This window comes from Mauremys reevesii, linkage group 3 (genome assembly GCF_016161935.1).
Source record: "Mauremys reevesii isolate NIE-2019 linkage group 3, ASM1616193v1, whole genome shotgun sequence".
In the NCBI taxonomy this organism is placed as follows: Eukaryota; Metazoa; Chordata; order Testudines; family Geoemydidae; genus Mauremys; species Mauremys reevesii.
Window position 1 is genome coordinate 73,953,006 of NC_052625.1, and position 23,779 is coordinate 73,976,784.

General features: G+C 42.1%; 1 protein-coding gene and 1 long non-coding RNA gene across 7 annotated transcripts in view; one reads left to right on the plus strand and one right to left on the minus strand.

The window, feature by feature from the left end:
• WDR64 (WD repeat domain 64) overlaps positions 1-23,779 on the minus strand; it is a 136,802-nt gene that overhangs the window by 87,203 nt on the left and 25,820 nt on the right. For all 6 annotated transcript variants that reach the window (XM_039531587.1, XM_039531583.1, XM_039531582.1 and 3 more), the window contains exons 5-9: positions 23,727-23,756; positions 9,123-9,233; positions 6,014-6,228; positions 5,117-5,251; positions 498-577 (exon numbers count right to left, since the gene is read on the minus strand). In XM_039531587.1, the coding sequence (XP_039387521.1) occupies positions 498-577; positions 5,117-5,251; positions 6,014-6,228; positions 9,123-9,233; positions 23,727-23,756 (571 nt within the window). The remainder of the gene's footprint in view (positions 1-497; positions 578-5,116; positions 5,252-6,013; positions 6,229-9,122; positions 9,234-23,726; positions 23,757-23,779) is intronic.
• On the plus strand, positions 43-575 carry LOC120401503. The gene is made up of 2 exons (XR_005596490.1): positions 43-139; positions 530-575. It is a non-coding gene; the product is annotated as an uncharacterized LOC120401503 (long non-coding RNA).

A 23,779-nucleotide genomic window follows, 5' to 3' on the forward strand; every position in this document is an offset into this window, starting at 1 on the left:
GGTCAGAAAGGGTGGTAACAGGGAACTGTTAAGAACAGGTCAGGGAGCATTTCTCAGGTCAGCAGGAGAGGAGTCCCTGTGGAAGGGTGAAGATGCAATCCTGAGGTCATAACTCATAAGGGACTGTGGGTGGGAGAAGGTAAGGAAATAGTGTTGCAGTTAGGAGAGGTGGCGGGGTCATTTTATGTATTCCCAAACCTGGTCTCTCCTCTTTTATTAAAGACATAGGAAGCAATGTGTGAATCAAATCCAGACTGAGCACTAACCACTTTGCCAATCAGGGACGATGGCCACATTGCACTAGGCACTGTACACACATATAACAAAGTCCTTGTTTGCAGGAGTTTACAATTTAAGTACTTATTATAATTACCAACCTTTTAAATTATGATTATTGGAGTTTATTTAGTGAAAAAATACAACCAATGAATCTATTTGGCAGAAAATATTGACAAACATTACTAGGTCTTCCTATATAATATAAACATTTTACTTACCCCCGGTAACAATGATATTTGCTTTTCCACAGTATGTGAAGGCATTAACTCCTCTTGGGACAGAAAACTCCCTGACAGGTCTGTAATGATTAACAAGTCTTTTGATCAGGTGGGAAATTTTGGTCAAAGTAGAATCTATAGCAATTCCAATCTGTTTTTCTGAAGACTTCATACTGTGTGGGGGTTAGCAAGGGCTATTTTATCCAGACACACAAGTTGAACTGATGGCACAAAAATCAGTATGGACTGGAAGGAGACACTGTCTGTGCTGGACACTCTTGGCCAAAACAGACAGATAGTATTCTACCATGTTTAACTGGTTATTTTCACAATACTAAAGTATTTCTATATATAACATAGACAGTACCTTATTAAAAGGAAATTGATTCATACAGTTGTTTAAATTCAGTAACTAGCATTAGCAATAAAACTGGACCAGGTTAGCTTTTCAGTTTAAATAGTATGGTTTCTTATCTTGAATAGCTGAAGCAATATAAGCCTATGGCAAAGGTACCCCATTCCCCTGCAATAGCACCCTAAATTGCAGCCACGGTCAAACTAATTTTTTATATACTTGTAAAACCATTGGAGACTATAGGTCCCAGGAAACAATGCTTCATCTTGATCCAAGAATATTCCAGTCAAATTCAAGATGGAGTACTGAATTCTACAACTAGTGGCTCTTTCTATATTAGAAACTAGGATGGCAGTGACAGCCTCAATTTTACACAAATCAAGTACAGCCTCTCTTGTGCTGCTTTGATACAACTGGTTTTTGGGCTATGTCGCTTTTATTACATGCTCGGTAATAATGTGCAAAGATTCCAAAACTAAACTAGCTCTTTATTAAGAGAACTTTTTAGAGGTAATGCAACTTTAGTTAGCATTCCAGCCATGTACACACAGACTGACTTCATTGTGTCTCCTCCAAACTCCTCCCTCCAATTTCCATGCAGATTGCTACAGTCTGAATGTTTTCTTAAAAACCTGAATCCAACAAATACCTATTTAAGGTGTGGAAATGCATGACAGGAAATACTTGTTATTGCCGGCATGCCCAGAGTGTACATAGGTCAATGTGTAGGGCCCTACTAAATTCATGGCCATGAAAAACGCATCATGGACCATGAAATTTAGTCTTCCCCCATTCTCCCCCCATGAAATCTGGTCTTTTGTGTGGTTTTCCCCTATACTATCCAGATTTCATGGGGGAGACCAGTCTTTCTCAAATTGGACTCAAAAGGGAGTTGCCGGGGGTCACAAGGTTATTTTAGGGAGGTCATAGTATTCTGCACTGCCTTCAGATGTAGGCAGCTGAAGAGCAGCAGCTGTTGACCAGGCACCCAGCTCTGACGGCAGCGCCCCACATCAGCAGCACAGAAGTGAGGCTGCTTACTTCTGGGCAGCCAGAGAGTGGGCCAGCTCTGCAGGCAGCAGCACAGAAGTAAGGGTGACAATATCATACCACAACTTCCGTGCTGCTGCTGGCAGTGGCTCTGCCTTCAGAGCGGGGCTCCTGGCCAGCATCCACTGCTTTCCAGCTGCCCAACTCTGAAGGCAGCTCTGCCGCCAGCAGCAGCACAGAAATAAGGGTAGCAGTACTGCAACTTCCCCTATGATAACCTTGTGACCCCTCTGCCCCACAACTCCTTTTTGAGTCAGGACCCCTACAATTACAACACCATGAAGTTTCAGATTTAAATAGCTGAAATAATGAAATTTACGATTTTTAAAAATCCTATGACCATGAAATTGACCAAAATGGACCGTGAATTTGGTAGGGCCAAATAGATGTGTGTGAATGTCTATTTTTCCTTTGTATTCTGGCTAGCAGACTTTTCCATTCATTTTGGAGTGGCTCAGAATAACCATGGACCATGAAAACATTAACTTGAGCCAGGGGTAAATTTTAAAAAGATATGTTTAAAGATTCTGACCCTTTAAGATAACTTTTGAATTCAAAAGAAATAGTTTGTACTTTCTGGGCAGGAATAGATAAGAGGGTGACTATAAAATTAATTTTGTTATGCAACCCAGATAGAAAATGCAACCTAGCGCGGGCCAAGGGATGTGCTGGCCGCCCCCTCCTGCCGCCCCCATTTGCCTGGGACGGCGAACCGCGGCCAAAGGGAGCCACGATCAGCCAAACACCGTGGATACGGCAGGTAAACAAACCGGCCCGTCTCGCCAGAGTGCTTACCCTGGTGAGCCACGTGCCAAAGGCTGCCGACCCCTGCCTTAATACCAGCTGTTTGTAAATTATCAGTTTGCTTAGACATCAACAGTAAGACCCCCTGATGTTGGACAATGGCTACTTACCTTACTCCCTCCTAACAAGGAGTCCTGGACTCCAAGAAGACATAGAAAGAAGGGAGGCTTTTATACCTAGAAGGGAAGTGTGAGTTTTGAACTTAAGACCTTGGGCCTTCTGGGAAATATAGTTTAGTAACTGGGTATCCATTTTGTTTTAGGCACTGTTCTTGTGATTGTCTAAAGTAAAGAATGTAGGGAATTTTTGTATTAAAAGATACGTTCTGTGTGCAGCTCGAGAGGTTTTGGGAAATATATTGTGTGACTGGTTGGTTTTTGGTAATAGAAAGGAAGAATTTAATTCTTTGGGTGAGGCAACTTCCTATAAAAATGGTTACGCCAAACAGCCAAGAGAGTCTTTTTTCAGTACAGTTTAGGTAGTGTCACCGATAACACAGGAGCAGACAAGAGTCTGGGTGTAGTAGTAAATTCTAAATCCCTAATGCTGCAGTAAGCTCTGAGCAGTCAGATCCCATGTGAGTGTGTGGAACTCACTACAGGATTAAAAGAATCTGAATGCTTGGTTACGAAGTAAAATAGCAAGCAACTCCTTATGTAAGCTCCAAGTGGTTTATTTTAGGATTTTGCCATTTATTTCTTTTTTAATTCTTAAAATGGAGAGTTCTTTTTATATAATCCTTACTTGATTCTTCAAGGAGTGATTCCAACCTTCTCCTACAGGAATGAGGATGGTCTGCAACAGGAAGGCTGGTGACATTCACTCCAGATATGAGTCCAGACCTATCCCACATCCTTGCAACCAGGCACCCGCTCTGATTCTTGCCACACATTCCCCTTCTTAGCCTCTTTGTAAAGAAAGAAGACAATCCCTTTCCAGGCATTAGCCACCTAGAAACTGCACAGTTCCGTAAGGATTAGGATAACTAAAACTACACTGATCACCAAGCTTTCTTCCTGAACCAAACAGTGGTTCCATAGTTAATTGGGATAGTCATTTTGTTTGCATCATGTAATTAAATGTTTGAGCCACAATTACTTATACAGAATGGTCATTTAATATGTGTCTATTTTTAGGGTTAAAAATTTCATTTTAACATTTGTGTATTCTGCAAATGTCTAAATATAATTTCATCTAGCTCCTGTCTGAAGCTCCTTTGGGAAATGTACTTCTTCCAACAACTGGAGACACATATACAATAAATGTTTAATGCAAAAAAAACCCTAAAGGAACCTTTGCATTTAAATGATATATAACACAGTATACAGTGGTGGTGCATGCACCTCTGACTATATTTTTGACACTTTCTCTCTCCCCCCTCCTCATCTTTCTTGGGGTGTTTTCAACTTTCTAAACCTCTGAACACCTTCAAATAGCATTTCCAGGCTCTGCTAGTGACCCAGTGAGTGATCTTGCTCAATTTGACCATTTTACTTTCTCTCATCTAAAAAAATACACCGAATACCCATAAAACCAGAAGTTATGGGCTTGATGCAGGAATTACTGGGAATATATGGCCTGGATGAAACTATAGGATCATAATTGTTGCTTCTGCCCTTAAAATTCTACCTGACAAAGAGGCTGTGAGTGGATCTAATGTTTAGAGATCCTTGAATGAAAAGCATTATTTACAGTTTCTACTCATGTCAAATTTAGTATGTCCATATTATTTCATTTCTTAATTTTGTCTTAACTCACTTTCCCAAAATCACAGTCTGGTATAAATCTACGTAGCAAAGCCAATTAAACCATGGCTTTTATTGCGTCATTAGTGACGTTCTTTAATAAGTTCAACTACATGTTAAATGCCACCACCAAAAATATTTAATTCCTTATCTATTTTTCATATATTCGTATATACATTTTCATCATGAGCAAATGAATTCACGTGCAATATATTTGAATTTATGTAGAAAAGTAGGAAAGCAATGTGCATTTTACCTGAACTGCTGTAATAACTTATTTTGAAAAATAACTTCAAAATAAGTTGTTACAGCAGTTCAGGTAAAATCATCCAGTTGTTTTGTTTGCTTGGTAAATTTGCCTCCTGATGAAAACCCAAAGCAGACAGACCTTGAAAAAAAATTATTTTTAAAGGTTATGTGAAAGAAAATAACATGGACAGTCCTGGGCATTTAAAAGTTAATGAGCAAAAACCAATATACTTTTATGAGGGCTCATTCTGTAGAGCTTTGCATGACTAATTCCAATTATGTCTTAGTTTTAATTAGCCATCTTTTACAAAAGACATAGCTACTGTAATTGTAGAATTCTGAAATGTACTAATCTCCCATGGGGCTCTTTCAGTGAAGAGTTTGTGTTCCACTATGACATTCATGGCTCTACTTACAAGTTGTCCTCCAGTCTCTTTAAGTCATCCAAAACGAACGAATGAACACTGTCTAAGGAGCAGGATCCAAAACAATTCAGGGCAGAGATAAACTTAACCTTCACAACCCAGTCATCATGGAGTTTTCGTTTAATACTGGGGAGAAAAAGTAGGTGGTTATTGTATAATATATATGTGTGTGTGTGATAATAATGAGGACTTCCAGGTTGACATTAAAAGTGCACACAATGAACACTTGCAATTCATAGAAAGAGAGGTGAGATACCTTAGATCAGTGGTGGGCAACCTGTGGCCCATGGGTGCACATGGCCCGTCAGGGTAATCTGCTGGCCGGCCATGAGACATTGTTTACATTGGCATGGCTGCCCGCAGTTTCCAGTGGCTGCAGTTCGCCATTCCCAGCCAATGGGAGCTGCGAGAAGCGGCGTGGGCTGTAGGGCCCACCAGCGGATTACCCTGATGGGCTGCAGGTTGCCCACCACTGCCTTAGATCCACCAGCTCCAAAGCCACAGGCATCTAATACTGGACATAATGACACATTTCTTTAATATGGAGATAGAGTAGGGCCTGTGGCACACAACTAAGCAGTTCTGATTCCATCTAATAGAGGATAATAGAGTTACACCAGGGTAAAACTGGACTAAAGCAGTGGTGAACTGGGCCCATTGGTTCTTACTCTGTAGCAGCTCTGTGTGCAGATCTCCCATTGAAAACAATGGAGTTGCCGTCACACAACAGCTAGAAAATCAGGCTCACTGTTTTAAAAGCTATTTTCATTCTTATGTTAGGCAAGGTCCATTTTTAAGCACTTTTAGAAGCACAGCTCATAGAGAACCAGAGTTTAATTATTTGATGAAAACTGCTAAAGTGATAGTATTTTACTACAAACAACTTACTTCTTGAATTTCCTGGAGTCCAGGATCTGCAATTGTGATTTCTTTTTGGCTTTGGATTGCTTTAGTCCAAAGTCATCACTGGTCACTGTAAAAAGGTTGACATGACCCCCATCATCTCCCATTAGGATGTCATCCTTAGCTAGCTGATCTCCTAAATTCACCGTACAAACACAGAGCAGACAATGTTCCATTGGTTTGATGATAAAGCAATTATCCTGTGAAATACAGTAAAGAGTTTATTTGATACTGCACATGAGCCCTAAAGCAACTGAGCAGAGTCTCTACGATGCTCATCCATTTATATCAACGTCTAATTCTTGTCTCAGGATTTTCAAAATCTTGCCATTCCAGCTGTTTTGTGATACCAGATACTCATGCAGCTGGTAAATCAATGGGAGTTTTGCTATGGACTTCACCAGAGCTTGGATTTCACCCTGAGTATTAAAGATATTTTGTTGTGTTTGGATTAGGAAATATTAACAATAAATATAACAGGAGAATTCATCATGCTAAATGGTGTGCCAGTAAATTGTGAATTAGGATCTTGTTTGTTTAAAAACTTGTTGTTTCTTTGTGCAGGAAAAATGTGGACTGGTACAGTATTAGAAGTCAAGTGACAGGGACCAACAGGAGTGGGAGACACGCTGGCAGTCTGTTAGACTTGGGGCAGGTTCTATAGTGGGATTTTGAATCATCTGGATTCTACTGTTCATTGACTTTATCGCCTCACTTTCTTTTGTATTCAATAGAATATGTACTTGCCATGCCTACCTTCTGTGAGTGTGAGAGAGCAAAATTCAGCTGGCTTCCATTCAGAGTTATGTTGTTTAAACAATACAACACTTAGGACATAACTGCTTGCATCCACACTGACATTGTGGGTTTGTTCACATCATAGTACTTGAGAACTGATACTTTTGAGATAATTTCTTTTACCTTTTTGAAGGCAATTTCTTGATTTGACACCTACACTCAAGATGTGTAGGACTTTAATAGTTCATTCCATGGTTTTGTCACTATAGAAAGGTCTTGTAGATATTGACCGAGGTAATTTGCATCATAGAATCATAGTATATTAGGGTTGGAGGAGACCTCAGGAGGTCATCTAGTCCAATCCCCTGCTCAAAGCAGGACCAACACCAACTAAGTACATATCTGAGTTCTGATACATTAGTTGGTGCATTCAATTCTCAAACTTATTTTACTTTCTCAGAGCTAGGACTCATTCCATCTTTATTTATTCTCTGTCCCAAAAACTTGATTTGGGGTAGGCAGAAAACACACTCCTCCTTATTTAGCTTCAGTCTGAACTGATTGATTGGGTTAGAACTTTGTTGAGGGCTCTGTTGTGTTCTTCCATCGAAGACCCATATATCAAAATATTGTTCACTACAGCTACAGATTTTTCCAAAGACACATGGGAAAACTGGAAAGGGACACAAATGGAGTTGTAGTTTTCATAAACAATAATGAAAGCTGTTAGTGTGTGATCCTTTGATAACATACACTCTGAATGCAAAGCTTTTGTCTTTGTAGGTTTTTTCTGTGATGAACTGGCCCATGCAGTTCAGAATACCTCCAGAACTAGTCAGAGCTGTGTCAGGTGACTTCAGCTGTAGGAGAGGTTGAAGATGACTGTAAGTCCCTTCTGAGATGACTGTGATGTCTGCTTCTGAGTCAATTTTAAAGTCTATAAGCTTTCCATGAATATTCAGTTTCACTCTCCAGGCAGGCTTTGTGTCATCACACGTGATAGATCCATAAACAATGGCTCTTAATTGTCTGTTATATGAGTCAACTCCCTGACTGCTCTGTTGAAGCAAACTGCAAAATGACCATATTTTGTCCATTTATTACACCTTGCACCTCCAGTGAAACATACATTTGTTGGGCTATGAATTTTTCCACATCTTGTGCAAGCAGACTGAAAGGCTTTGGAGTTTGACTGGAATTTTACCCTCTTAGGCTGGGAGTTTCTGGTTTTTCAAGTTGCTCCTGCCTTTTGTTCTGCTGTTTGACCAATTCAGACTGCTTTGCTATCTGTACAACTGTGGATAGGGTTTGGTCTGTTTTTAAATGGTAGCTGCTGTTAAAGATTTTTATCTTTTAGCCCAATAACCAGCCTGTTTCTGATATTTTCATGTTTTGCAAATCCAAGATCACAGTTGTCAGCCAATGGATATTGAACATTAATAAAACATTCAACATAGCTCCCTGGTTCTTGGATTCTCTGGTGAAAACATGCTCTTTCATAAACCATATTTCTCTGAGGTATAAAGTGTCCATCAAACATATCCAGAACTCTTTCATAGTCATCTTTGTGACGGTCTTCAATAAAGTCAAAGGATTTAAAGAAATACTCTTCCTGCTTCCCCATAGCATAAATTAAAGAAGATACCTGAAACTCCCAGTTTCCTATGGAGCTTTGTAGCAATTCAAAATCTTGCAAAATACTGCTTTCTTTGTGTCCATTGTGAAGGTTTGTCAAAGCTGGAGTTTTCTGGGGGCATTGAAGAGTGGCATGTTGATGAGATCCTGCAGCCTTTATTGCTTTTTCTTTCTGTTTGCAACTTTTGTTGCTATTCCTTCTGTCTGCAATCTTTGTTGTTCCTTCCTTTTTTTTTTTTGCAACCTTTGTTGCTGTTTTCCTTCTGTTTCTTGTTCTCCCCTAGCACTAATCACACTGCTGAAACCATATCATGTATTTCTTGTACATAGCAGGTTTCAGGGCTGCAACTAGCAGGTCAGGATTCTGTATCAGATACAGACTGACTACAGACCATGAGGAAGAGGATGGGTAGTGGGGAGACTGATAGGAGTTGTAGTCCTCTGCTTAATAGATCCATCACACTATCAAGCTACTCCAAAAGAAGGTTGAATTAAACTTCTTTTGAAGACTTGTACACTAGTCCTGAAGCCTCAAACATTTCACTTGTTGCAGAGGGAAGGCCATTTTATTCATTTATTTACTAACTCTTCTGCAGGAACTTATTGTCACTCAATAGAATTCACCGTACCAAACAGTTGGAACAGGGCTATATGATGTGAACACAGAGGATTCTTTAGTGTGTTAGGTTTTCTTTAACATTTGCATGATCCAAAACAATACCTGGCAGCTGCCTTGTGATTTATAATCCCAGACGACAACAGTCCTTTCAGTTACAGCAACAACCCGTTTGAGCTGAGTAAGATAATCACATCCAGTAACCCAGGAACTATCCTGATGAAAGAAAAGGGATGATTGAAAGATTTAGTTCATGAGTAGGGCTCCTAGGTGCTAGGATAATACAAATAATCATAGGATATAGACCTTTTATTTTAAGTTTCTTGTACATTTGATTTCACGAAAGTGACAAATATACGACTTATAAATTTGTTAGAATCAGAGAGAGTGTCAGTAGACACTGTGTAATGTAGTTTTGCCAATGCACTTCTGTTTGACCTATTGTTACAGTTCTGGGCTAGAAATTGTAGATTGTGCCGTGGTTTGGTGATGAGAGCCAGTGACCATTATGGACTAGGTTAATAGAATCACATTTGTTTTTATCTGGGGGCAAATCCAGCCTCCCCTTCTGGCGCTGCAGAGGTTCCACTGGTGGTGGAAGCAGTGCAATTCTATTTTGCAGTAGGAGAGGAAAGATGGGGGTGTGCACCCCTTAAGTGTTGTGGATCCTAGATGTGCAGGGACTCCTTGCATAATAGCACAGAGGGTGTCAGTGAGGGTGATCTATGGGCATGTGAGGCCACACAAGGGGACCACATTACAAGGGCAAAGGGCTACTTTGAAAACTGAGCTAAAGCAGTTTTAATGGAACACTTCCTGTTGACCTAGCTACCACCTCTCAAAGAGGTGGATTACCGACACCAACTGGAGAATCCCCTCCTGTATGCGCAGGTAGTGTCCTAACTTAAGTGCAACAGCAACACAGGTGCATGTCTGCAGTGTTTTAGGTGTAGACAAGCCTGTAGTTATGAGAATGTTCTTTCTTTTACTTTTCCTAGGCATGCTAAAATGCAACTGTAAGGTAGTCAGCATTTTCACTAGCCAGGGAAGGGAAATAAAGCTTCAGGCATTAGTCTTTTAAGGCCCTTTCTTTGGGACTTTTTTTTATTGCCCACACAACACGAAAAGAAATCAACTGAAAAATACTGGTCAATAATTCCCAGAGACTTTCCCTACTCTAACCAACCACGAGGGGAACTTTCTTCTTAGTTCTTCTTTGGTTCAGCTTTCTCTTCCTTTTATACTCTGCCTTGAGCAGGCATCTGACAGCCTGTTAACCCTTTACCTTGTCACAGCAGTCCAGGCCCAGTACTATAAATATTGAATAACAAACCTAACCATAAAGTAGACCCTTTCCTTACTGGTTAACATATTAGCAACCTATAAGGATAATAAATTTACAAGTAATAATTATTACTAGGTTAATAAATAAGTTACAAGGATGTGTAACTACATGGAGGAGAAAACATTTGTTTCCACCTCTTTTGTCTTTAGTATTATAAGGTTTCTCCTTCCACCGGGCAGTGGAATGCAGTAATTTATCTTCTGAAACACCAGGTTTCTCCTCCCCTGGTTGAATTAGGAAGGTCCATCCCCTGACTGAGTTAGGAAGGTCCAATCACCTAGAGATTGAATGTCCCAAGAGGATGTAAATGGAGTTGGCACACAACTCTTTTGTTTGGGGAGGCTTACACAAGCGCTGGAAGCTCCCTAGAAAGGGGGCCCAGCAGTGGCTGGACCATGGCCCTGCACCCTGAAGTCCCACCCTCACTCTCCCTCTTCTCACCCCCACTTCGCCTCTTCCCCCAAGGCCCTGCCCCATCCACTGCCAGGGGCGGCTCCAGGCACCAGCACGCCAAGCGCATGCCTGGGGCGGCAAGCCACAGGGGGCGCTCTGTCGGTTGCCGCGAGGGCGGCAGGCAGGCTGCCTTTGGCAGCCTGCCTGCAGAGGGTCCGCTGCTCCCACGGCTTCGGCGGACCTCCTGCAGGCTGCTGCTGAATTCACGGCACTGGGGACCTCCCGCAGGCAAGCCTCCGAAGGCAGCCTGCCTGCCGTGCTTTGGGCGGCAAAATATCTAGAGCCGCCCCTGCCCACTGCTCGCTCCTTTCTGCCACTGGGGTGAAGAGGCCGAGCAGGAGTGGGGCCTCAGGGCAGAGCACAGGCGGAGCGTGTGCAGGGTCACAGCACTGGTGCTGGTGGCCCCCTACATTTCTAAGTAGCTTCTGGTGGCAGTGCTCCAAAGGCTGTGGGCCATCACACCTCCAAAGGGAGATGAGCCAGCATTTTTCCCCTTGCAGGGCCACTGTTTTGGGGGGATGCTAAGCCTCCCCAACCCTCTTATACACACTGCCCATGGGTGTAAATGAACAGAATTTCTCACAGGAGGGAGAGAATTGACTAGAAGTAATCCAGTAATGCCTAGTTGGAGCTATTCAAATCATGAGTGGAAAAACTATTACATCTTTGGTGACACAAAAAGATAAAAAAAACATGTACAAATGTCTATACCACTGGCTCAAAAATGGATATTTAGACTGACACAAAGTGTGGAGGTTATTTTTCCAGAGCATGAAGTTTGAGTTTTATCAGATATTACTCACTCCAGTACCCAAGAGAAAAATATTTTTAGCTCTGGTTCCCACTCTATAGTGCATTTCATATGGATTTCAGACTCCTTTCCACTTGCTAATGTCAGGTAGCTCATAATACAATTTTGTATTTGTTTTACAATCACAAGCAGCTGGGGCATGCACATTATGTAGAGTAAGAATGAGAAATATAATAAATTATGAGTGATTTGTATTCAGTGGAGTTGAAATAGGAATTGTTAGTATCCTCTTAGATCTGTGTTTTCATTTTTACTTCTGACTGAATGTAATCATGGCTGTCTTTAACATTCAGAGTTAGACCGTTTATTAAGAAAAAAGAGAGGTGATGTTGTATGGGAATGTATTAGACTTTTCTGTGGATTTTTGTGTTTTTATGTAATGTGCAGGTTTTCTTTACAAAGCATATAATCTATGCACCCTTTGTCTGCTGGTAAGAGCAAGAGCCAGAGGTTATGAATGCCTTCACTTTTGTTAAATCACTGCTCACTTTAAGTTGGAATTCACAAATTTAAAAAGTATTTGGTAAATCAGAAGAGATATAATTCTCTTCCCACATATTTTGTGCAATTTAAAAGGAAATTATGTTACTCAGACTTGAACATGGGAACTTCAAAAAGATGATACTGCTTTGCATTTTTTATTTGCAGATCTCAGTTCCTTACAAAGGTGAGTATCATTAATATAACACCATTCTACAGATGGTATAGGCGCAGAGAGCGTATATGATTTTCCCAAGTTCACACAGCAAGTAGCAGAGCTGGAGACAGAACACAGGTCTTCTAATTCCTCCTCCACTGCCCTGCTCCTGATGAGGCAGATAAAACTCACTGCTTGAGTGAAGCTTAGAAAAGACCTTAAAAAACAAAGTGCTGTCTGTCTGTGTAGACACGAAGGATATATCTACACCATAATAAAAACCTTGGCACCAATTCTCAGAATCTGGATCAGCTGACTCAAGCTTGCACTGGGGGCTATAAAAGTGAAGTGTAGACATTTGAGCTTGGACTCGAGCCCAAGCTCTGAGATCCAACCCCCCTTGCAGAGTCTCTGAGTCCTGCCTCCAGCCCGAGTACAAACATCTAAACTGCAATTTTATAGCCCAAGTACCAAAGGCCTGCAATTTCAAGTCAGCTGACCTGGACCAGTCACACTATGTCATGCCGTGGGTCTTTTATTGAGTATAGATATACACTAAGCTTCCAGGGCAATATGGGCAGCGAGAGGGTTATGCCCAGCAAGCAGCAGCTTGAATCCGTATGTCATTATAAATAAAAGAAGGGATAGAGATGACAGTGACAAACAGATATTCTTTCTTGACCAGACCTCTCAATCACACATATCCAGCCCTCTTTTTTGTTGCATATGGAGGTACCCAGCCTCACCATTTCAAAAGGTTGAAAAGCATGTGTTAGATCTGAACAAGGATCAAGTAATCTGATTGCAAAGGAAGTGCAATCAGGCAAGAAGCAGAGGATGGTGCTCCTGCACTTGGAAGGCAAGAAGAGTTTTCCCTTATAAAATGATTTGTCACCCTGAATTACGCCAGCAGCTATTAGACGTTTCAAATGCATTCCGAATCTGAGAAGAGTAAACTGCTGCAAAGTTGTGTGTCTGCTTCTCAGAGGCAAAAAAGGCAAAGCATCAGTTTCAGATTTCATTGACTGCTTGAAAAATTTATCCAGGGCCTTTGTCTTTGTCTAAAAGAAAGGCTGATTTAGCTGCTGTTGTTGGCTGCAGCTCCTGCCTTAAACTGAGGCAAGTCAGTGGCAGCCAGTTATGGTGGGGAGCTCAGCTAAGCTAAAGCCATGGAGGAAGTCTAATGATCTGATTCTACAGAGGCCAGTTTGAGAAGGATGAGAATTGGGAAGATGCTAGAGGAAGGGACTCTCTTGTGACAACGGCCAACCAACAATTCATTGGATATTTCAAGCATTGTGCAAGTTGTGCAGGTCGTATCAAGGGAACAAATCTTTTTGTCCCTGGAGTATGTCAGAAGGTAGCCATGGTTTCAGCCAGGACAGTGGTTATTTTTGCAGAATTGTCTGTAACATACCACACCTAAGGCCACAAAGCATGATTTATGTAATAGGCAGATACAGGGTCCATGGTTAATAACTAGACCAAAACTGACAGATGTGACAGCTGGGATTAAGTGCTTTTTGCTTAAGAACAGAAGAAACAACTGGCCCATAAACTTGGGGTTACATAAATTAGCTGGGACCCCTAATTGTACTGACTTACAAAAGCAGGTCAGTGGTGTTGTAGCCGTGTTGGTCCCACTATATTAGAGAGACAAGATGGAGGAGATAATATTTGTTATTGGACCAACTTCTGTTGGTTAGAGGCAAGTTTTTGAATTTACACAGAACTCTTCTTGTCTATCTCACCAACAGAAGTTGGTCCAATAAAAGATATTACCTCACCCACCTTGTATCTCTAAAGCAGGGCAGCCACATGTGAGTGTCTGGTTTGCTGTTTAGAGTTTAGGGTTGAAACCCATGCTGAGAGGGCATTTAGAGGTTCTGCATAATTATGTAGGTGGAAAGAATCAAAGGATTAAGCTGAGAAGTACAGAATAGCTGAGTGTATAATGGAGAGGCATGTTGAGTGGTGCAGCTAATGCTTTATGAGCAACACCATACATAGGAGGCAATATTTCCCATGGAGAGTACTCTGCTTCTAGTAATTGGGTAGTGGTACAGTTACTCTAGAAGAGGCGCATGAACCTTGGGTGATATACTGCCTTCTGTTTACTTCTGTCTGATGGGTCAGACCCTCTTGATTTGGGAAGTGACTAACAAAGCTGAAAAGTTGGAATGCAGTCCTACCGTCAGGTGTAAACTCAGTGTATTGTTTGCTTCTCTGTTGGAAAGAACAGGGGACCATTTTAATGAAGCAAAACAACCCTGTCATTTCCAGAAGGGAGACCACTACAATTTTGCAAGGCAAAAATCTATGCTTTGTGGAGTCAGGTGGTGGACAAGCAGTTAAAATAATTGCAAGGGAAGAGAATCATCTACAGTGCTATTCAGTAAGCAGGGGCGGCTCTAGGCATTTTGCCGACCCAAGCACGGCAGGCAGGCTGCGTTCGGCGGCTTGCCTGCGGGAGGTCCAGAAGCCGTGGGACCAGCGGACCTCCCGCAGGCAAGCCGCCGAAGGCACCTTGCCTGCCGCCCCCGCGGCGCTGGCAGAGCGCCCCCCACGGCTTGCCGCCCCAAGCACGCGCTTGGCGTGCTGAGGCCTGGAGCCGCCTCTATCAGTAAGGGAAAGCAGCTACGGTGTGGGTGCATGTGTGGGAGGGTGACAGATTTAGATTAAATAGGATCTATCACAGTCATCTCCTGCACACTCAAAATCCAGACCATAAATAAAAGAATTTCATGTTGTTCTTAAGATTTTCTTCCCCAAGTATAGAGGTAGCACATTCTGAGGTTGCCCCCTCTCTCTATGGTTTTTAGAAGGCACCTACCACTTTCGCATCTAACTCAGAAGGCAGAGGAGAGTTGACACTACAGAACGAGAGAGCAGTATTAGATTCACTTTTCTCTAGGTTTCAGTAGTGTTCATGGTGGGGAGAGATGAAAATGGTTTATGCAAAGGCAGTGGACAGTTTGAACCCAATCTGATTAGATAGCTTTCTTCCCTCCTTCACTTCTATTTGTTTTAAAGCAGAAAAAAGATAAGTGAAAGTTATATAGCTTGTTAATTCCTACTTAAAACATAATACTTACAACTAAACAGTGTATGTGCAAAACCCTATGGAGTTGCAGAAATCTGAAAAGTTGCACTACACATACACTATTACAAGCCAATTCTACTGCAACGTTGCCTTAAAGTTTGTAAATAGATCATTTAAAACAAATATCTTACTACTATAAAATAAAGAAGTTAGAAAGCCAGGAAAATTAAAATCTATCATTAAAAAAAAATCTTCCAGAAACAGGAACTGGAAGACTTGTTCTAAAAATCTTACAGATGAATTCTGCTCCAATTTAAACCTGTGAAGACCTATGGTCAGTAGAGTTATTTCAGACTTACACTGGCACAAAAAAGCAGAATTTAGAACTTGTACTGTCAGAAAATCTGGAAATACTCATTTAAACTACCAACACCCCACACTGAATTTAGGAGTAGTTAGACTTTCAAACTGCATCCTGAGTATTGACTTAAACTGTGTGAATTTTCCAACACTTAACATTTTATTCTTCCCACTAGAGTAAGGAAGGAAAAGTTTAGCTCCATTTTGATTAGACTATTCCAATCTCTCAGTGTAACTCTCTCAATTTTTTCCTCCTATCTAAGCTGCAGAACCACCAAATAGCGTGGAATGTAGGTTTCAGCACTAAACTCACCAGCAAACTAGATACTCTCAAAATAGAACTTGGCAGCAATTAGTCCCTAGGCAAATGCTATAAGGCATATGCATCCATGCGTTGCTATGTAGACTTAGCTTAATGCTCTGCAGCACCTCAGTGAAACCCTTCTGCGTCACAAGGGCTATGACTATTAATCCCCTCAAGGATTAGCAGTGAAACAGGACCCAGTTCTGAGGCCCCAGGATCCTATTCCTCAAGTTAGACAGAGAGCAAAACTATTTGCAACCAGACTTCAGTCGCTGTAATTATACAGTACAGGGGAAGGCCTGCAAGGAATCGAAACTAAGTAATACAGGCAGGGCTTCCTTGGATACAGTACAATGTGGGCAACAGTCCAGCCATTTTATTATATAAGCCAAGATGTTTATCAGAGGACTGAGCATTACTTAGATGGCATTTTCACTAATAAGGAGAAAGACACTTGCACAGTTGACAAATTTGAGAGCCTTTTAAAAGCACTAGGTTTGAAGGTTAAATGTGTGTGTGTGTATGATGGTATTTTTTGAAGGGTTGAGGGAATATGAAAGTTCGTGACACAGAGTAATACATAGGCCATATCCTTCACAAGAGGAAGAGGATTTGGAATTAATAGTCTTGTTTGAGCGAGCAAGCAAGCAAACTCACACACACAGGAGTATACATTTATCCTTTAGTAAAAAATTGTTATACTAAAAGCTCATCATGATTATTCCTAATGAACCATAATGATCTTATATTGATGAAGCACCTGTCATTCCTGAAGACTCCAATGAGCATCACAAGAACTAGTTTATATCTAAACATACATTCACACAAAACAGCCTGTGCACATCTCCAAGAATCATTTAATGGTCCACTGCAATGCAACCAGCTCTAGGTGGGAAGAAGAAGGAAGATAGGGAGAAAACTGGTGCACAGTCCCCACTACAACAGAGGGGAATTTTGACCAAGGACACCAACCAAGACTTCTTTAAGTCTTTAGTTTCTTCTTTAAGATTTTCCTGTTTTGAAGAGATAAGCCATCACTGACTGACAAGTCTAAAAAAAAAGTATCAGAAAAATTCAATCATAACACACACCACCTGTTATTTGTGTATATACCAGCAGATTGCAAGTGTTAACAAAATAATCTGAACTCCAGATATGTCCCTTATTGCCTTAAGATGTTATTTATATGCAGATTTATTTTTGCATGATGCAACAGCAAAAAAATGGATATAAAGATGTGTGCTGCATCCGTTTATTAAAAAATTTCAGTCAGGAAGAAATTCAGCATGGAGAAATAAACAGGAGCAAGTGGGCACTGGAAAGAGCAGTGAAAGAACAATTTTTCTTTTTCTTTTTTAACACATACGTGTTGAGGATTCATATTTTAAAATGGTCTTTGCCAAATTCATCTTTCATAACTCCACTGAAATTACTCCCAGGATCATGACTATTAAGGCCAGAGGGGACCATTATACTCTAGGTGGAAAGCCAGAGAGAGAGAGAGATGGGTTCCTTCCATGGAATAGCCACGGCCAACCTTACGGGGGGATATGCAAGAACAAAAAAGCATCAGCATTTGCCAGTAAAGATAAACAGGAACATACAGTGCTGTACACTTGGAAAGGTGATAAGACCCAAAATGAAAGCCCCTGACACATGAAACATAATACAGCCAACATAAGTCCTATTAAAAGGCCTAGGATTTGTGAGTGCTCAGAAACTAGCAGTACCAAGCCCTGAAGAAGGCTTCAGCATGTTAACAGATTAGCCTTACATGCTGACAAGTGTCATGCAGGTAAACCTCTTGGCAGCAGAGATTATCTATAGCTATGTGGCAGGAATCTGTGGACTTCCTGCGGAACTGTTAAAAAGTGTTGGACCAGCTATTCTTTTGTGGCTGTAGATCCTGTTCAATATTACAGGGGGAGAACAGAGTCAATCCTGTCCAACTGGCAAAAAAGGCATTATTTTACTGCTCTGGAAATGTAAAGACAGCAAACAAGAGCATGGCACTACTCTATCTGTCCCAGAGAACGTTTTTTGCTTTGGTTTTGTTGGCCCAGGTTGTTGATATCTTAAGGACTAAGAGAAGACCACAGCAAACTGTCTTCACTCCCAGCCATACCATGACAGAGCAAATCTTCACAACTCTTCATCAGCTTCACTGTTAAAAATCTGTGCCTTGTTTCTAATTTCAATTTGTCTGGCTTCAGCTTCCAGCCATTCTTCTTCTTATGCCTTTTTCTGCTAGATTAGAGGCCTTTAGTAACCTGTATTTTCTCCCAGGGTGGTACATATACACTGTAATCAAGTCACCTCTCAATCTTCATTTTGGGAAGCTAAACATATTTCTTTCTTTTGGTCTTTCACTATAAGGCATTTTCTCTAGTTCTCAAATAATTTGTGGCTCTTTTCTGTGCCCTCTTCAATTTTTCAACATCTTTTTAAAAATATGAACACCAGACCAGCATGCACTATTCTAGTACTGGGCTTACCAACACTGTACACAGAAATAAATTCATCTCCCCACTCCTACTCACCGCCCCCCGTTCACACATCTAAGGATCACATTAGCCCTTTTTGCCACAGCATCGCACTGGGAGCTCATGTTCAGTTACTTGTTCACTATGACCCCTATCTCCTTTTCAGAGTCACTGCTTTCCAAGATGCAGTCCCCCATTCTGTTGGTGTGGTCTGCAGCCTTTGGGACTAGACGTATAACTTTGCATTTGGCTATATTAAAATGCATTTTGTTTGAATGGGCCCAGCCTACCAAGCAACCCAGAGCGCTCTGTACGAATGCCCTGTCCTCATCATTATTTACCACTCCACCAATCTTTGTGTCATCCACAGCTTTTATCTCCAGTGAATTTATATCTACTTCAGGATTATTGATGAAAAAGTTGAATATCATCAGGCATAGTAAAGATCCCTGTGGAATCCCACTAGAAACACCCCCATTCTCTGATGATTCCAATTTACAACTACTTTGAGACATGTCAGTTAGCCAGCCCCTAAGCCATTTAACATGCATTTTATTGCTGTTGTACAGTGCTAATGTTTAAACCAGCATGTTGGGCAGTACACCTCTACCCCAATATAACGCGACCCGATATAACACAGATTCGCATATAGTGCGGTAACCCCAGGGCTCCCGCAGCGAGGCTCAGGAGGCGATTTAAAGGGCCTGGGGGCTCCGGCAGCTGCGAGGAGCCCCGGGCCCTTTAAATCACCGCTGGAGTCCTGCTGCCACTATCCCGGGGCTGCGGCAGCGGGGCTCGGCCGGCGATTTAAAGGGCCCAGGCTCCCCACAGTGGCCGGAGCCCGGGGCCCTTTAAATCACTGCTGGAGCCCTGACACCGCTACCCCGGGGCTCCGGCAGCAGGGCTCGGGTGGAGATTTAAAGGGCCCAGGGCTCCCCACGGCCAGAACTCTGGGCTCTTTAAATCACCACTGTAGCCCTGCCACCGCTAGCCCAAAATAATGGGGTTTCACCTATAAAGCAGTAGGGATTTTTGGCTCCTGAGGACCGCATTATATTGGGGTGGAGATGTACTAAGTCAAATGCCATACACAAGTCAAGATATATTACATGTATGTAGTTATCTTTATCAACCAAGCCTGTAATCTCAAAGAATGAAATCATGTTTGGTTGTCCATAAAACCATAAAGCAAAATAGGAAAGGATCTATTGACAACTCAGGTTCTTCTTATCTGGTATTTGGAAAGGTTCAGATTGTACAAGTATTCCAGGAGACTTGGCTTTTAGTCCTGGATCTGCCACACAGTTGCTGTTATATTGGTTAAACTCACATCCTCCCTGTGCCTTGACTTTCCTGTCTTTTAAAATGGGACCATTCCTTTCCTATCATGATTTCATGAATCTCAGTTTTTTAAAATGCTATGAGAACTTAGATTGGAAGGAGCATAAGGTGTTATTCTGCAATACAATGGCAAGAGCACTGCTGCTGAGAATTATCTATCAGCAGATGGAGAGTTCAGAGAGATTTTCTCACTTAACTTGGCATCCAGCCTCACTTCATTTTCATAAAAGATACAGATTGATGGATGATCTAAAAGTGGCATCACAGACCATATTAAATCAGATGAAAATGTCTTAATTTCAGACAGAGAAGAACGAATTGTTAATTCTACCATGCTGTTTCTGAAGATCTGGGAACAGAAATATAAGTCCTGCAAGGCAAAGATGTCCAGCTAGCCAGAAATGAATCAGGAGATATGGCAACACATTATACGCAGCTCTTCATTCTAACACTAATTTAGCTGCTGGGGCTATGGCCTCAGTTTGTGTAATTTGACACAGCACTCCTAAAGCTACTGGAGAAGCAGAGATTTATATCAGTTGAGTAGCTGTCCCTGAAATTTTACTAAGAGTTCAGAGATAGACAACTGAAAGGAAAACTACAATTTTAATATGCACTCTTTATTTTTTAAAACATATCTTTGGTTCCCAAGGAGCTCCAGAATGACTAAATTTATAACAGCACATATTCGAGCTGGCTGGAAAATGGAGTTTCTGTCCCATGAAAAATATTTTGAAATGTTCTCTCATCCTGATTCAGGACAAAAAGTCAAAATCTTGAAGTCTTTTGCAGAATGAACTATTCAGCAACAGTTCATTCCTGACATATCAAAACACTGGTTTCAACATGACTGAAATTAAATCATTTTGACCTTTTCTAACCCAGAACAGGAAGTCCAGTAGTGGCCATTTTGATTGCAATTTGCAGTGCATCAGTGAGTCAGGAGAAGGGCAAGAGGAGGGCTAGTTGAGTAGTGGGGTGGGGCGGGGGGACTGTCTGACATACATACACAGATAAATAAAAATGTATTGTCCCTAGGATGGGAGATGAGGGGTAGAAGGAAGGGACCCCTTACTGGTCAAGGAGGTGCTCCAACATCTGAGAGCATGTCTTGGTGGCTGGTTGCCACCCCGGCAAAAGGCGGTTCCTTATCCCCAGGGGAGGCAGTCCAAGATCAGTACCCTGGTATGCCATCTCTGGAGGAGACACCCAGAGATATTGGGGACTGCACCAAGGGCCCTATCCTGGAGGCAACAGCTACCTATTGCCCAGTGCAACATTGGCTTCGCTTCCCAGACCCCGCTCTCTGGCATCCCCAGGTGCATTCCCCAACACCTAACCTTGGTCTTGTCCTTGCAGAGCAGGACCAAGCATGTCTGCACCTGCAAACCACGAGGGAGCAGGCTACCAAGTGGCCCTCTCCTCTGTGGGATGGCAGAGGGAGGAGCTGTGTAGGCTTGCAGTGGGGTGCTGTGGGAATGGCCAACAAAAGAGGGTTGTAAGCACAAATGTGCCTCCACACCTGATACATGGAGCAGCATGAGGCATTCCTCAAGTGGAGGGCCAAGGCTACACAGCCATTGCTCAGCCAGGTTGTAGCCTCAGCCACCAGCCTGCTGCTCATATGGAAGTAGAGGTGGAGGAAGAAGCTTAAGGGGATTTACCCTTTAGCTTTAGCCCCTTAAATATTGTTGGTTTATTGGACCCAAAACAAACAAAAGTTGTTAAAAGTTATTGTTAATATTTGTATTCAAAAGGCAGTGACCAAAAGCTAATCCCAGAGATCCAAGATTAAGGCTAATCTACACTACAAAGACTTTGCTAGCATAGCTATACTGACAAAGGCTCCTAATGGGGACACCACTTACACAGGTTAAACCACCTCCCCAAATGGCATAACCTGTGCTGGTAAAAGGAATATTTTGCCTGTATAAAATGTGTCTACATGGGGGCTTTTGCCAGCCTGACTACATCAATAAGGAGAGTGATGTTTTTCACATGCCTGACATAGCTATGCCAGCACAACTTTAAACCAAAACAAAGGGTTAACACTAACGCCAGGTCTACGCAACAAGGTAACTCATCACTGCAAAATACCCAATGGTATATTCTCCAAACAGCAGGCAACAGGGACACTACTAAAAAAACCAAACCCACAAAAAAAACAAACAAGCAATGAAAATAACAACAACAAAAAGCTGTGCCATGATGCAACAGTATCCCCTTTCCTAAAGAATATTTTCCAGAATTGTTACATTTAAAAAGAGTCAAAGAACACCTGGCTCCTGTTGGACCTTCCTTGAAATCATATTTACATTCACAGGATGAATCCTTCAGCAAAGCACTGGGGACTACAAAATTTTGAGGCCCATGTCAGACAAGCATAGGATTTATGCAAGGCATTTAACCCCTGTGTTTGGTTGTGACATCTTAATACTAGCTTGTGGGTTGGCACAGCCAGACATTTGGTGCAATTTCCACTTCATTGACATGCATACCACAGACTGTTTTAACCACTTCTGACAACATCTATAAAAAACGCAGAATATTGTGGGTGATCTGATATAAGGATATTAACACAGAGATATATTAAGTTAGGAAGGTGCCAATGCTCAAACAGTAGCAGATAACACAAGCCATAGCTGGCTTCCACAGCCAGGACTGCCCAGAGGATTCAGGGGGCCTGCAGGGCCGGGTCTTCGGCGGCAATTCAGCGGCAGGTCCCTCTCAGAGGGGAGGACCCACCGCCGAATTGCCGCCGAAGAATGAAGCAACAGCGGTAGAGCAGCCTAAGTGCTGCCAGTTGTGGCTTTTTTTTTTTCTCCTGCCGCTTGTACTCACTGGGCGGCACTCCGAGGCTTTGGCAGCACTTCAGCAGCGGGTCCTTCACTCACTCCAAGACTTCTGCTGCACTGAAGGACCCGCCGCTGGAGACAAGGAGAGAGTGAAGGGCCCGCCGCCAAAGTGCCGCCAAAAACCCGGAGAGGCTTGCGGGGCCCGGGGCAAATTGCCCCACTTTTCCCCCCCTCTGGGTGGCCCTGTCCATAGCCTGACCAAAATAATACACACCTACTTGTGCATGGTAGGGTGTTTCTGCTATCTCTTCAGAATCATGTGTGTCTATTTTAAAAATACATCCCTGTAGTGACTACAAAGTTCAAATTAGTCCTTGCAACATCAGTTATAAGTTTTGATGCACAAACTGGCTACTGAGCTGCTTTTTTCAGTGGGTGGTAGTTGGAGAAGTTGAGTGGCTGGCCTAAAATACCTTTATTTCCTCTTAAGCGACAACCACTTTGGCGGATCCATCAGCATAAATGCACTGGCCCTGAGGGACAGGGTATCTGCATTGACTGCAGCAAGGGGTCACATCAGCTGTTTGGATTGATGACAGACTTTGGTCCTCAAATCCTCCGAGGTAATGTGCTTTCCTAAGACCTGCAGTGCTATTTTCAGGGTAAAATTTAGCCTTCAGAGTGTATTCATGTATGTCAGTCAATCAACCATACGATGCAATTAGGAATCTGTAGAACTGTATTTCCCTACTCAGCATGACAGTTTTTCTTACTAAAATTGTAGTGTCAACTGAATGTCACCTCTTACCCTACAGCTCCAGAAAAGATGTTGGAAAGATATACAAGGGGGTTGGGGCTGGGTGCGAGGAGGTGGGAGGGAAGAGGCATTTGGTGGAAGAAGTACTTATCTGAAGCATCCTTCCACCCAGGGAAACAAATACCCAAACTTCTCTGTAATTGAGAGGAAAGAATTGAACCAGAATGTCCTGACATGCAGCACTATGCACAATTATGCAGGAGACTCAAGGAGAAAAAGAGTGTTAGAATTTTCAATTAAAAATCAACAGTTAATGAAGTGAAATAATTAGAAAGTAAACATTATTCTATCTAATTAGAAGGAGGAAAAAACAAACTTACTGCAATGTTTGTGCTTGTCAGAACCCTCATCTGAAAACAAAACAAAAACAGAA